Source organism: Musa acuminata, chromosome BXJ2-1 (genome assembly GCF_036884655.1).
Source record: "Musa acuminata AAA Group cultivar baxijiao chromosome BXJ2-1, Cavendish_Baxijiao_AAA, whole genome shotgun sequence".
NCBI classification, from domain to species: Eukaryota; Viridiplantae; Streptophyta; class Magnoliopsida; order Zingiberales; family Musaceae; genus Musa; species Musa acuminata.
The window spans coordinates 13,778,766-13,792,232 of record NC_088338.1 but is presented as its reverse complement, the minus strand read 5'-3'; the positions used below and the strand labels follow the sequence as shown (position 1 = coordinate 13,792,232).

Sequence of the window (13,467 nt, the reverse complement as noted above, 5' to 3'; positions counted from 1 at the left end):
ATAAAAATTCTCTAGTCAAATAGTAAAATATAAATATAAAAATAATATACAGATGATATATCATGGGTATATAAAAATATAAATAGTAATATATATATAATTTTATACCTCGAAACCACCAAGACGTGTGTTTGTGAAAATTCTCTAGTCAAACAACTCTAAAAAAAAATTTCAATGAACAATAACTTGGCGCAAATTATTGAAAACATTTGATTATCAATATAAAAATAATAGTATACAAATGAATCAAAATATACAGATTGACAAATAAATAGTGTTTCAGAAAATCAACATAAGATTAACTTGGTTTGATAAATTTCTACCCATATTTATAGAAAAAAAATTAAATTCTTCATTATATAAGATTAACTATGAGGTTTTTTGAGTTATTTCTCCCTAGCATGATTTTTTTTTAACATCTTCTTATATAAATCTAAAGTACTTTTCACTTTAACTCTAGATCTCCGAGAGCACTTAAATGTCTTACTTTTTTCTCTCATCAAAATCTTGAGATTTATTAGAATAAATCCTAATTCACCTAGAAATTTTAATTTAACTAGAAATTTTTTTCATCTAAATTGAATATAATTAGAACTCCTAAAAAACTTACCTAACAATATCCATCTTGGTAAGTATTTTCTTACTTTGTGTCTCTTGAAAAAATTAAATTATTGGCTTGAAGAATCCATCACAATTATACAAATCAAATCAAGGTCCAACACTTAATTTTAATAAGTCTACCAATACATCATATGTTGTTCAGCAGAAAGGCCTCCATCTTATTGTCCTATCAGTAGCAAGAAATTTTTCTTCACAATAATCTGTATCTTGAAAACTATGAATATTACTCTTCATTTTTTACACCATAAAGGAAGCTTGCTACCATATGTACTTATCATCCCCTACATGTACAATATGTTTTTAGCCCTTTGAGATCTTCACTATGTTTCCTTTCAGATGATATAACCCTTACTAAAATCTTCCTTTCGTTACGCATATATTGTTGAATCTCATATTTTGATGATGAAACCAATTGATGGTGTTTATAATTTAATATGTGTTTTAAGTGACGCAGGAAGTTTCGATCAAGGAGAGATAATTAAAGCAAGATAAATAATGTTGGGCCGGAGAAAAACATGTCAGAAGATTGGATATTGAGTCGAAGGATCAGTTGACGTATCGCTAGAAGATTTTGGGCAATGGGTTCAAGCATAAGGCCAAGAAGAGTGAAAATTGCGCCAAGGAAATCAGAGTTGCGGAGGTCAACTAGCCGATTGGGCAATAGGCTACAAGAGAGGACGATGCACTAAAGAATTGGATGAAGCGTCGATGGACTAATGACATGTCGAACAATAGTTAATTCAAGCTTTGTAATAATTGTCTAGATTAAAGTAAGTTTAAAGTACACAGGATTAACTACGATAGTGATCAAGACATAAAGCAAAATGAAGTCTCAAAGTCAAGAACGAGATTTCATTGGGAGTTCGAGAGTTCGTTGGAAGACCGATTGTTCGTTAAAAGTTCTGTCAGAATTGACCGAGAAGTCCAGGAGCTTGCCAAAGAAACTCGTCAGAACTTACTAAGAAGATCGTCATGTGAAGTCCAAAAGCTTGTTGGGAGTTCGTTGGAATATTACCGAGAGATCGTCGGAAGTTCGCTGGAAGATTCCCGGAAGAAACATAGACTTACCGGACTTATTTAGTTTAGTGTATATCTTAAAATTTATAGTTAGCACATAATTGGGTTGGAATTGAGCCAACTCAATTAGGGGTCAATTGGGCCCAAGTTTGAGCTGTGTTGGGCCAAGTGCAAGGCCCAAACAGTGACATAACAAATGGCAGCGTTATGGCATAGTCTTTGAGACTATGTTAGGTGGTGGTACTGCCCAATGTTAGTGGTGCAGGCGGTGGTACCATTAAGACCTAAGAAACTCGGGATGAGACTCTTTTAGGCTCCAAGTTTGAATCCACTTGAGGCTTATAAATACTCCTCTCATCCTTGGTTAATATACACAAGAATTGAGAGCAAAAAAGTAGAAAAATGCTATTGTAATATTGTGAGAACTCCTCTTAAGCTCTAAGTGTTAGTCTTATTTAAGAGATGAGTGAAGGGGGGTTGTAAAGGTACTCTCCATAACCTGTCAAAAGGAGAATCGAGTTGTAAGGGTAGTTGATCCTTCGCCTATTGAAGGAAGATCCGTAGTGAAAGCCAATGGCCTCAACGGAGGAGAAATCAGAAGTGGATGTATGTCACAACGATCGAACTACTATAAATCGGTTTATATTTCTTTTTGAGCAATTTGCCTTTATTGTAAACTACCTTCCTTACTTTGCTTTCACTGCGTTTACAAATAAGCATTGAATTTTAAGTTATCTTCCGAAAGACTCAAAAAAAAAATAAATTCTTTCGTATCTTTGGAATATAAGCTATATCTTTCAAAGTAAATATTAATCTATCAACCATTTTGATCTTCACTTTATCGATACTCATGATCTCCACCTTAGAGTCATTGTCAAACTCAATTTACTGATCATTTCATCATTCAATGAATCAAAATAAACTTTCTAAGTGTAAATATGAGTAACATAAGCAAAATTTAAAATCTAACTCTTTTGAAAAAAATACATCATTATATTTGTATGTTGTGAGGATATTTTCATCATAATCCATAACAAGAGAGTACTCACTGATTTCTTTTTCTAGCTTTTTTCTTGCTTAGTTTTTTCTCAGATAATTTTGCTTGATATGTCTATACTATTTGTATCTATAACACTAAATACTATCTAAAGATCTAACTCTTGATCTTGACCTATCATGTTGAGATCTACTAATGTTAGAAAATCCTTGTCGTCGACCTCCACTTTAAGCAACTAATGTCTCATTATTTATATTTTTAGATTTATTCTTTTTCCTTGATAGCATAAGAAACTAAAGCATCTTCAAGTTAGAGTTATTGTATCCTTCCCATATAGTATTATCTTCACAAAGTTATTATAGAAATCCATAAGTGATATAGGAAGAAACAACATCTTATTTTCTTCATCAATATTCATATTAATTTTCGTACGATCGAGTATTTGTTTGAATATGTTCAAACGCTAGATTAAATCTCTGAATTTTTTCCATCCTTAGTCTACATAACCTATCTTTAGATATAATTTATTAATTAAGTTTTTAAGATAAATAAAGCTATTTTAACTTATTGACAGAATTATTATCAATAATATTATTAATAATATTATCAGGCAAAGATGAATAGTATTCATGCACTTTGCCTCAGGCTCCTTCTAATCTTCGTAGCTCATCTTTTTGGGTTTACCTACTCATCTCTTCAATGTTCTTATTACGTTTTGCTAAATAAGATCCTTTACCCTCCTTTGCCAATAAGATAAAATTATTCCTTTCATTAATTTTTTTCATGGTAACGTTATGTCATGCACTTAGCTGGTTTTGCCTAAAAGTTATGTGATACCCTTGCATGTTTGTCCACAAAAGTCAACCTCCTGAAACCTCCTATGGTCCCTTAGGACCTACAAAAGAGAAAACGGGTTAGAGAAAGTGTCTCATTCGGGATCCACAAATAATCATTTCAGCAAACACTTCATAGTTAATGCAAATTACAAACAGACTTCACAAGCTCTGAATGGTCGCATAATAAAAGGTCCAAAATGGTCCACTATAGATCGAAATCTCACACAAGTGTTCACATGATACTGCCTTTATTTACAAGCAAAAAATGATCACCAAACCCAACTAAATAAGGTAGTTAAGCCTTTGACCGCCCTTCTACATGTTGTACAAAGCATGGACAAACCAAAAGACACAGACATACATAAGCATTACATCAAACACCCTGTTTACAATTTTGTCCATGATATTCTCCTTCACTTATTCCTTTAATGTCCTCGTCGAAGCCTTTACCAACGCTAGAACTCCTCGCCTTTGCTGAGTCTTCAATCTTCTACTTCAACTGTAATGAACCTCTTAGCTCCCAATTGCTCTCCATTATTGTTGTTGAGTAGTCGAACTTTTAATCCGTCATGCTGCTTTAACTCTCCAATAACTCTAACTTTGGTGTGGGGTTGACTGAGTTGTAATGATCCCTGTTGTTTTTTATGGATCCCTTAGATAAAGGAAAAGACCATCCTTAGTATGTGTTAGTCTCTCAAATACTTCGTGTCGCTTGAACTAGGTGAATGCTTATTGGAGCTTTAATGAGCATTGCCTCGTAGACTTTAAAGTTTTTGGGTCCTTCCTCTATAAAATTTGCCCATCGATTCTTCTTCCACTTAGTCATCACTTCCAAGTAGGTTCGCATCACTTTCGTTTTCGATTGGTATTTTATTGGGAAATGAAGCGAATAATCTACTCTTAGTAGCACTGATCACCATTGGTGAGAATTTGACAACTATTATCTTCCATTAGGTTTCTTTGAAGGGTCTTTGAACTTGTGCAAAGCTCATATGTTGGATAGATAAGAGAATTGGGGTACTTAGTTTCGACTATTCTTTTAAGAGTTAAGAAGGCAAAGGTTACTTGATTTTGCTTGTCTTCTCGAGTGTTGTACTTCATGCATCAAGCTGATTACTAGCCTTCACCCACTCTTTGCTCACACTTCTGAAGCACTCGAAGTATTTGCACTCATTGCGTTGTGTTTGCTACTATGATTCACCTTCTCAATGCCATCGAACTTATGGAATGTAAGAAGTTTTCACCCTAATATGGAGCAAGTCTCTAGTAGTTTTGGTTGCCTTTGGGATTGTACCGACTTCTCCATCATCTTTGTTGCCGACTCCTCTGAGTTGCAAAGGTACAACACTGTGTATTGTCTAATTCGTTCTTTAATCGAGCACTCTTATATCAACTCGAAATCCTCCACTTTCGGCTATCTTGATGAGAAGCTTGTTGACACCGGTCTTACAAAGTTCTTTGGCCTCTACCCTTCAATCTTGTCTCGGTACTTAGAGTTTGTCTTCGCATTCTTCACTCCTCGGCCTCTTTCACGACTAAGCGTTCTCCCTCCATAAGAGCAAGGGATCGATGACTTCATGGAAGTCTTGCCTTTGCGATACCATGGTGCTGTCATGCCCATAGCCCTATTATCTGTCGCCTCGCATATGCATCCCTTTCTTCATGATCGGTAGATCTGCCTCTATAGCACTGTAGCACTTCTCCGAGTCCACCTCCATTCTAACTAATATTTGGTTTTGGGTAGCTAAATCCCTCTGGACTCGTAGTAGCTTCCTCGCCCCTTTCGACCCCTTGCTTCAATACCTTTGTGTTCTCCAAGAAGTTCCCCTTAGTCGATGGAAAGATAAATTGCAACTCCCATGCATTGCCTCCACCATCATGTTGTAGGGTTTGCACCAATTCTGTTCTCGTTAGCTTCCTTAGTAGTAATGTTCGCTTACTCGGCCTTGTCATCTAACTTACCGGGCTCCCTTAAGTGAATATAAGCACTAAAGTAGTCCAGCTCTCCAACCGCTCCGATTATACCTCTGTATGATCAAGACCCCCTATGGGACTCACCGATACTTGCATGTGATATTCTCCCTCAATAGTACACAACCGTCATATGCTGATGGCCAAAGCTTTTTATCCGATATAAAATTCAATGCACGCACGAAAGACTTGCCTCTACGATACCATAGCATTCACTCCTTAAATCTATAGCATTTTTTACCATCGTGTTGTTCACCGAAGTGGAGCTCCCAATAGCTCTCGATCATACCTTTGTATGATCTAGTCCTTCGCGGGACTAGATTCGTGTGTATTGCATTGCCACAAACTATTCCAATATGATCCGCTGCACCATGTCGCCTCTTGGCGACATCTCCATTGCATTCTGATCCTTCTAGGATGAACTTAGATTATGATCTCTCTATGTATAGCCTCTGCCAACACATTGTAGAGCTTCTTCCACATTCGATTGTATTCACTCCTTTGGCAATCAATCTTCGTCTACCCGCTCTTGGGTTACACCTAAACGAAGCATAGCTCTAGGATAGTCCATCACATAGTAGCTCCCAAAGTCCACCGATTTTGCTGAAATCGGTGCACCATTGTTTGGATCCTGGGCTTCTACCCCTACCAACACAATATTTGCCGTGCACCGCTTCCTTTATGGCAACTCGAATGGTAGCACTATGGCATATTCTTTGAGAGTACTCACCTTCGCGTCTTCTTGTCCCATACCAAGGTCTTCTGAACCCAACTTTGCCTCTACAAGTTGAGTCACCTTGGTTCCTCCGTCAAATGCTTCTTTGAGATAGGGTGCATGTGTCTCAAAGCTCCTTTCGTCTTTGGCACCATGTAGGATGAGTCCGCTTCATCAGAATGAAGAATGCATGGAACGACATTATCCCGCTCTTGCCTCTGCAAGAGTTCATTTCTTTGACCTTTGTCCAAGGAAAACTTTGTGCCTCTACTCTATATTTCATCTTCTATTCTGGTTCCCTTCATGTGGCTTGGGTACTTCCCCAAGTTACACCGAAGTTACTTCGCTCTTCGACTTGCATTTAGTTGATGGTGGCCCTCACACCCACTATTACATTGGGTTAACCCTTCATTGATTCTAATATCTATATCAGCTCCAAATGTGCCTTCATTTGTATTGCCTTGGATCGCTTCCCCACTTGATCTCATAATGCATCTCCCAATGCATTACCTCAAGCGAGATCATGCGATGACTCCTCGCCACTTATAATTTTGTTCGTGACAATTAGTAGAAATAATCGATGATATCCTTGTTGAATCTCTAATTACCAAATCTTTAGAGCTTTGATATCACTTGTTGGGAGGGTGAGAATCGAAAACATCTAAAAATCAAAAGAGAAATCCACCCTACATCAATAAATAAATAACGTACCAAAAAATCGATAAAAGATTAGTATGATTGATAAATTATACTTATATAAAAAATTCATGATTGATAATTATAAGACTTTTGAGTTATCCTCGCTCAAGAGTCTCCTTGTATATCCTCTCACATAAATATGAAAAAAAAATTTCTCTTAAACTCAAAAAATTATCCTCAGAGCACCCAAATGTCTTCCCATTCATTTTCTCTCATCAAGATATTAATATTGAAGGTGTATTTATAAGAAAGTCCAAATTGAGTTTAAATCTAACTAGAATTCTTATAACTAATTAGAATACAATTAATCCTAACAATACCCAGTGACAATTAAAATAAACTTTTCACAAATCAATCATTCATATGTTTAAAGATTTTACAATTTACTTTATTACATTTCATTGTTGAAATCAAATACATTTCTATTTTAAGTATATGAAATGGTAGTCATTTTTTTTTTATATTTTCAAAATTAAGTTCCATAATTTCAACATACCATTGCCTGTTTGAGTATGTATCGTGACTAAGTGATCTTATAATGATCTATCAAAATCCTTATCAGTTAAATTAATTAAAACCTTCATAATTAAATTTATTTAGTACTTTTAACAACATTTTTCATGTATAACCCTTTTTACCTATCAAACCCGTTGGTTTAGTGGAATTTACTTCACTTCTCATATATATATATATATATATATATATATATATATATATATATATATATATATATATATATATATATATATATATATATAGTTTAGCAACAAAATATATAGTTTACCACTGACACAAATATAAAGCAACAAAAGTATCGGTAGAGTGAGGTGAGGAACGCAAGCCGATTGCTCCAAATCTGTGATTAGCCCCCCTCCGCCACCAAATCGACGCCAATTGCTTCTTTCCTAATCGGACGTGAGCCGCCGTTTGTTGCTCCTTCGCTTTCCAGGTACGGACTCCGACACGTCATCTTCCACTCACGGTGAGCGGAGAGGACCGAGGAGGGCCTCGCCGTGGTGGTGCGTGCTGCCGAGAGCTCAACCCATGGATGCCGGCGATCCCTCACGTCATACGATTCCGGTTCGACCTCCGGGTACTTAACTACACCTCCCAAAAGAATTCGCTCGGTTTCTCTCCGATTCGTTCTCTTGCTGTCCTCGGTTCCAGAGAGGGGCATTTGTTCCGTCTTTTACTACTCGATGTTTTTCTGGAGCTCTCGGTGGAAATTGGCGTTCTACGCACTTGAAAAATGAGATTTTGTTTCGGTATACGGTATGGATGGTTTAGCTGATCTTGTTGGTGAACTAATATACCGTGGCTGATGAATCAGCACGGCTTAGTCCATGGGTTAATGTCGGGAGCCTTCTGTTGAGTGAGCTGAACGATGAGTCAGCACGGCTTAGTCCATGGGTTAATGTCGTGCCCTCGGGAAGGAATGCTCGTTGGCATTGGTTGGGCTCCGGCTGATCGACGGCTCGTCCTTGCGCATGGATGGTGACCCCTGGGTTGAGATGCTTGTCGCCCGCGGGTGGTCGTCCACTTGCAAAATGGCCCTCATCGGGTGATCCCCAACTTTCGCCCCTCCGACGAGCAAGTCAGTAGTGAGATAGATTATTTTTCTATTTTTCCTCTCTCCTTGGCCAGATGCCGGCCAGGGGCTTTATACTATTGTACGAGAGTCGGTAGCACGTCGGTTCGACGTGGTCGCTGACCTTCGAGGGATGGGATGACACTTGTGATTGGCCGTCGCCTCTGGTGGCATGCGGAGCAGCGTTAGACGGCACCGCCCCGAGCTCTCGGGATGGGACATGTGGAATAGCTTCTTGGTATGGTTCTGACTTGGCATGTGGCATTAGCTGTGACGTGTCTTGGGCTCAAAATATGCTGTATCACTTCCCCCCCTCTCTAAGGCGTGTCGTGAGATCCTTAAAGGGACGGGAGGCATGCCTGCGTCGGAGTGAGGTTGATCGCTTATGAGGGGAAGGTGGATTGATTCATCGTAGGGTGACTTAGAGGGGTTGCGCCCCGTGCTTCGGGCAGGATTGATTCTGTTGATCGGGCGGCTGGGGCCTGGTGAGGCGAGACCGACGTGTTGTAGGTCGGATAACCGGTTTGGCGTGGCTCGGAGTTACGACCGTCGAGTTTGCAAGTCGGTGAGCGAGTTGGAGCAGTTCGGTTAGAGACTTGACGAGCTGCGAGTCGAGGATCGACGTGGAGCGACTTGGACAACGGACTAGGCCGCGAGGTGTGGCTCGAACTTTGGACTGGCCGAGAGGCGACTAGCCGCGAGGCGCGGTTCGGACGTTGGATCGACCGAGATGCGACTCGGGCGTTGGATTGGCCAAGATGCGACTCGGGCATTAAATTGGCCGAGATGCGACTCGGACATTAGGTTGGCTGCGAGGCATGGTTCGGGCGTTGGATCGGTCGAGATGCGACTCGGGCATTAGATTGGCCGCGTGGCATGGCTCAGGTGTTGGATCGGCCGAGATGCGACTCGGGCATTAGGTTGGCCGCAAGGCGTGGTTCGAGCGTTGGATCGGCCGAGATGTGACTCGGGCGCTTGGACTTGTCGCAAGTCAGGAGCAATCTGGAGCGACCCGGGTAGGAGCTGGACTTGTGGGCCGAGAGACTATACTCGGGCTCAGGTTTCGGTGCCGACGAGTCGCAAGTCGGGAGCGATCTGGAGCGACCCGGGTAGGAGCTGGACGTGTGGGCCGAGTGACTATACTCGGGCTCAAGTTTCCGTGCCGGAGGGTCGCAAGTCAGGAGCGATCTGGAGCGACCCGGGCAGGAGCTGGACCTGTGGGCCGAGTGACTATACTCGGGCTTAGGTTTCAGTGCCGGTGGGTCACAAGTCGGGAGCGATCTGGAGCGACCCGGGTAGGAGCTGGACTTGTGGGCCGAGTGACTATACTCGGGCTCAAGTTTCGGTGCTGGTGGGTCGTAAGTCGGGAGCGATCTGGAGCGACTCGGGCAGGAACTGGAAGAAGCGTTGCACCTTCCAACAACAAAGGTTGGAAGAAGCATTTCTTCTTTGTTAGTTGTAGTAAAGAGTGGGGCTTTAGCACTGGGTGGGCCTTCCGGACCATCGATAACGCCTCCCCGTTACTCTCTAATGGAGAAACAGCGGTCGTGGATCGACTGAGGGATATCCTATCCTCTTCTCGGGCAATTAAGGAGATGACCGAGGAGTGGATGGTTGAAGCGGAGTTGAGCCCCGCCACCGGGGGTATGGCCATTCATATATGATGGCTCGTCCACTTGTCTCGAACCATCTGATCGCTCGCTATGTTTTGCAGAAATGGTGGACCTGCGATCGATGAAGAAGATGCCCAGCGTCAAGGTTGCCATGCCCTCGTCTCGGGACGGGGAGGGTTCCGGAGGTGGGGTTTCCCCACTGGAGGGCACACCGAAGAGGGCGTCGGCATCTCCAGCAATGGGGCGCCCTCCGAAGAAGATGAAGACCTTGGCCCGGAAGAGGCTTGCGGGCCCGGTTGTTAGCACGAGCGCCATCCCAGAGTTGTGCGGGGCCCCTCCCCCGGGCGAAGGCTCGGGGAGCGTGAAGGGGAAGGGGTCGGTCGGGTCGTCCGGTAGTGACCCTTTCAAGAGGGCGTCGACGCGCCCGCCATCGATACGAGAGCTATGTTGCATCTACTCCCGGGCCGACGGTGAGGAGTACCAGGCCTTGAAGATGGCCGACCTTCCGGCTAGGGAGTCGGGAGCCCCCTACACCACTCGGTGGGCGACCCTCAAGGCCGACAGTCACATCTGGGGTGACGGGCCAACTGCCCAAGAGTTCATCCGGGGGGCACTCCATCTAGCCATAGCCAAGGATCTCTACAGCTCCCCCTTCGAGGCCCTGGTAGAGCGGGCAGCCAAGTCGCTTGTTTGGGTAAGTGGTGGCTTCCTTTCCCTGCTCTATCCCTTCATGTGTGGGCCCTAACATCGATCTTCGTGTAGAGCCTGTACTATGGCATGGCGCTGATCGACCGGGTCCTCGACGTCGTGTCACGACCTTAGCTGGAATTGCCTAAAGCATGAGGCACCCTTGCGGCAAAAACACGAACTTAGCTTGCGTTGCCTAAGTCGCGAGGCACCCTTGCGGCAAAGACGCGAACTTAGCTTGCGTTGCCTAAGTTGCGAGGCACCCTTGTGGCAAAGACGCGAACTTAGCTTGCATTGCCTAAGTCGCGCTTCGCCCTTGCGATTTACGTATGCAAAGATCAGCCCACTTGCAACCTCTTGCAGGTCCCGAAGGACCTGTAAAAAGAGAAAGTTTATTAGGTCGAAGAATGAACGATGGACAAGTCCCCACATCTCGCGAAAAGGGGAAGCTTTACAAGCAATTCAGCGAGCACCTTGCGTGCACAAGAGAAAAGAGGGAGAGGGGGAAAACAAGGACTTTAGAAGGTTGAACGAACAGCTGTAAGTCCACAAACATCTGCTCACCCGGTGCCGGGCGTGACAACAAGTTCCCGTCAAGGTAACGTGCGATCTTGCGAAAGATTGTTCAACGCCCGACACTATACCGAAGCCCCATCCAGCCCTGTGCCACCTGGGGGGTTCCAGGGTGCTAAGATGGCTGACGTTTTGCATGTAGCAGTGGGCTGCAGAAATCAGCTCGTGGCACTTGAAAACGGAGTTGTTTTGGGGCTGTTTTGCTCGGTTCGGTGAGCGGTCACACTATAGCGTTGTAACTTGTTCGAACTTACATTTTTACAAGCAAAAGGACTTAAAACCAAGGCAAAACATACTGCCAAGCAGCTGTACATGTAGACGAGAGTGACGAACAGTTCGTTGAACGGAGTTGTTGCGGGTGCACGACAACCGTTCGTGACATTCTCCCCCACTCAAACTGTCGACGCCCTCGTCGATGCTTGTTAATAGTTGTTGATAATTGCTTCTTCATGTCGTAGGGCGTCTTTAGGCTCCCAACTAGCTTTAGTTCGGGGAAGCTTTCGCCACTTCACCAAGCAATCGGGTTGCTCAACTCCAGTGGGTAGCTTTATCTTGCGGTCCGCTAGAATGGTTTCAACTCGCTTCTCGTAGGAGGCTGTGGTGGGGGGTAACCGAGTTGGAACACTTTGGGAAGCATCTTGCGGATCCAAGTGGTAGGCTTTCAAGTTGCTGGCGTGAAGAACATTGTGAATTTTGAACCACGTCGGCAATTGCAACTTGTAGGAGACGTTGCCCACCCTGCTGATAATTGGGAAGGGCCTTTCGTACTTGCGCACCAATCCTTTATGTACTTTGTTCCTGAAGAATTGGAGTGATGCTGGTTGGAGCTTGACCACCATCAAATCGCCGATCTTGAACCCTTGCGGTCGCCTTCCCAGGTCTGCCCACTTCTTCATTATTTTTGCCGCCTTCTCCAAGTAAGCCCGCGCAATATCTGCATTTCGGTGCCACTTCCTTGCAAAGTGGTAGGCTGACGGACTATTCCTAGTATACCTAATTACCATGGTGTGAGGAGTTGACGGTTATTGCCCCTATAATAATCTCGAAGGGGCTCTTGTTGGACATAGAGCTCCGCTGCAAGTTGTAGGAGAATTGGGCAATGTCCAACAATTTCACCCAATCTCGTTGGTTGTCACTCACGTAGTGCCGAAGATATTGCTCTAGGAGTGAGTTTATCCTTTCAGTCTGGCCATCCGTCTGGGGGTGGAGGCTTGTGGAGAAGTATAACTTCGACCCCAACAATTTAAATAGCTCGGTCCAGAATCGTCCCAGAAACCGAGCGTCTCGATCACTAATGATATTGTGCGAGACTCTCCAATACTTCACCACATCCTTCATCATCAGCTTGGCTGCCTCCTCTACTGAACAGTGTAGGGGAGCAGCAATGAAAGTTGCATACTTAGAAAATCGATCGACCACCACGAGTATCGATCCGAGTCTCCCTACTACGGGCAAGTTTGATATGAAGTCCAAGGAAATGCTCTCTCATGACCTTTCTGGTACGGGCAACGGCTCCAAAAGTCCCACCGGCGTCTGTTGCTCCACCTTATCTTGTTGGCAAGTGAGGCACGTTCGAACATATTCCTCCACATCAGTCCCCATCTTCGGCCAATAGAAGGCCCTCTCCACGAGAGCCAAGGTTCTATGAATGCCTGGATGTCTAGCCCAAAGGGAATCGTGACACTCTCTTAAGAGTTCACGTCTTAGATTGTCCACTCGAGGAACATAGACCCTATTCCCTTTGGTGTAAACGAGTCTCTCCTCGACCCAAAACCGTCATGCCTTACCTTCTTTAATGAGCTATATTAGGACTTCTGCTTGGGGATCACTGTATAGTCCATCCCTGATCCTGGAAAGGAAATTGGAGTGTAACTGACTTGCTTGGCCTCTGCCTTCCAATCGTACGACATTCACACGCTCCACTTTCCGACTCAGTGCATCAGCCACGATATTCGCCTTTCCGGGCTTATACTCCATTATCATATCGAACTTAGCGAAGAAGTCATGCTATCGTGCTTGCTTTGGGGAGAGTTTCTTTTGAGTTTGGAAATAGCTCAGAGCGATGTTGTTTGTCCTCAGCACAAATCGCGATCCGAGGAGGTAGTGTCGCCAAACTCGTTGACAGTGGATCACTGCTATCATCTCCTTCC

General features: G+C 43.5%; 1 protein-coding gene across 3 annotated transcripts in view; it reads left to right on the top strand.

Annotated features, from left to right (window-relative positions):
• Nucleotides 1–7,668: 7,668 nt before the first annotated feature.
• The window catches only part of LOC103998848 (probable purine permease 5), a 31,128-nt gene continuing 25,329 nt past the window's right edge, over nucleotides 7,669–13,467 (top strand). For all 3 annotated transcript variants that reach the window (XM_018830704.2, XM_065093592.1, XM_009420456.3), the window contains exon 1: nucleotides 7,669–7,949. In XM_018830704.2, the coding sequence (XP_018686249.2) occupies nucleotides 7,905–7,949 (45 nt within the window). In that variant the 5' untranslated portion in view covers nucleotides 7,669–7,904. The remainder of the gene's footprint in view (nucleotides 7,950–13,467) is intronic.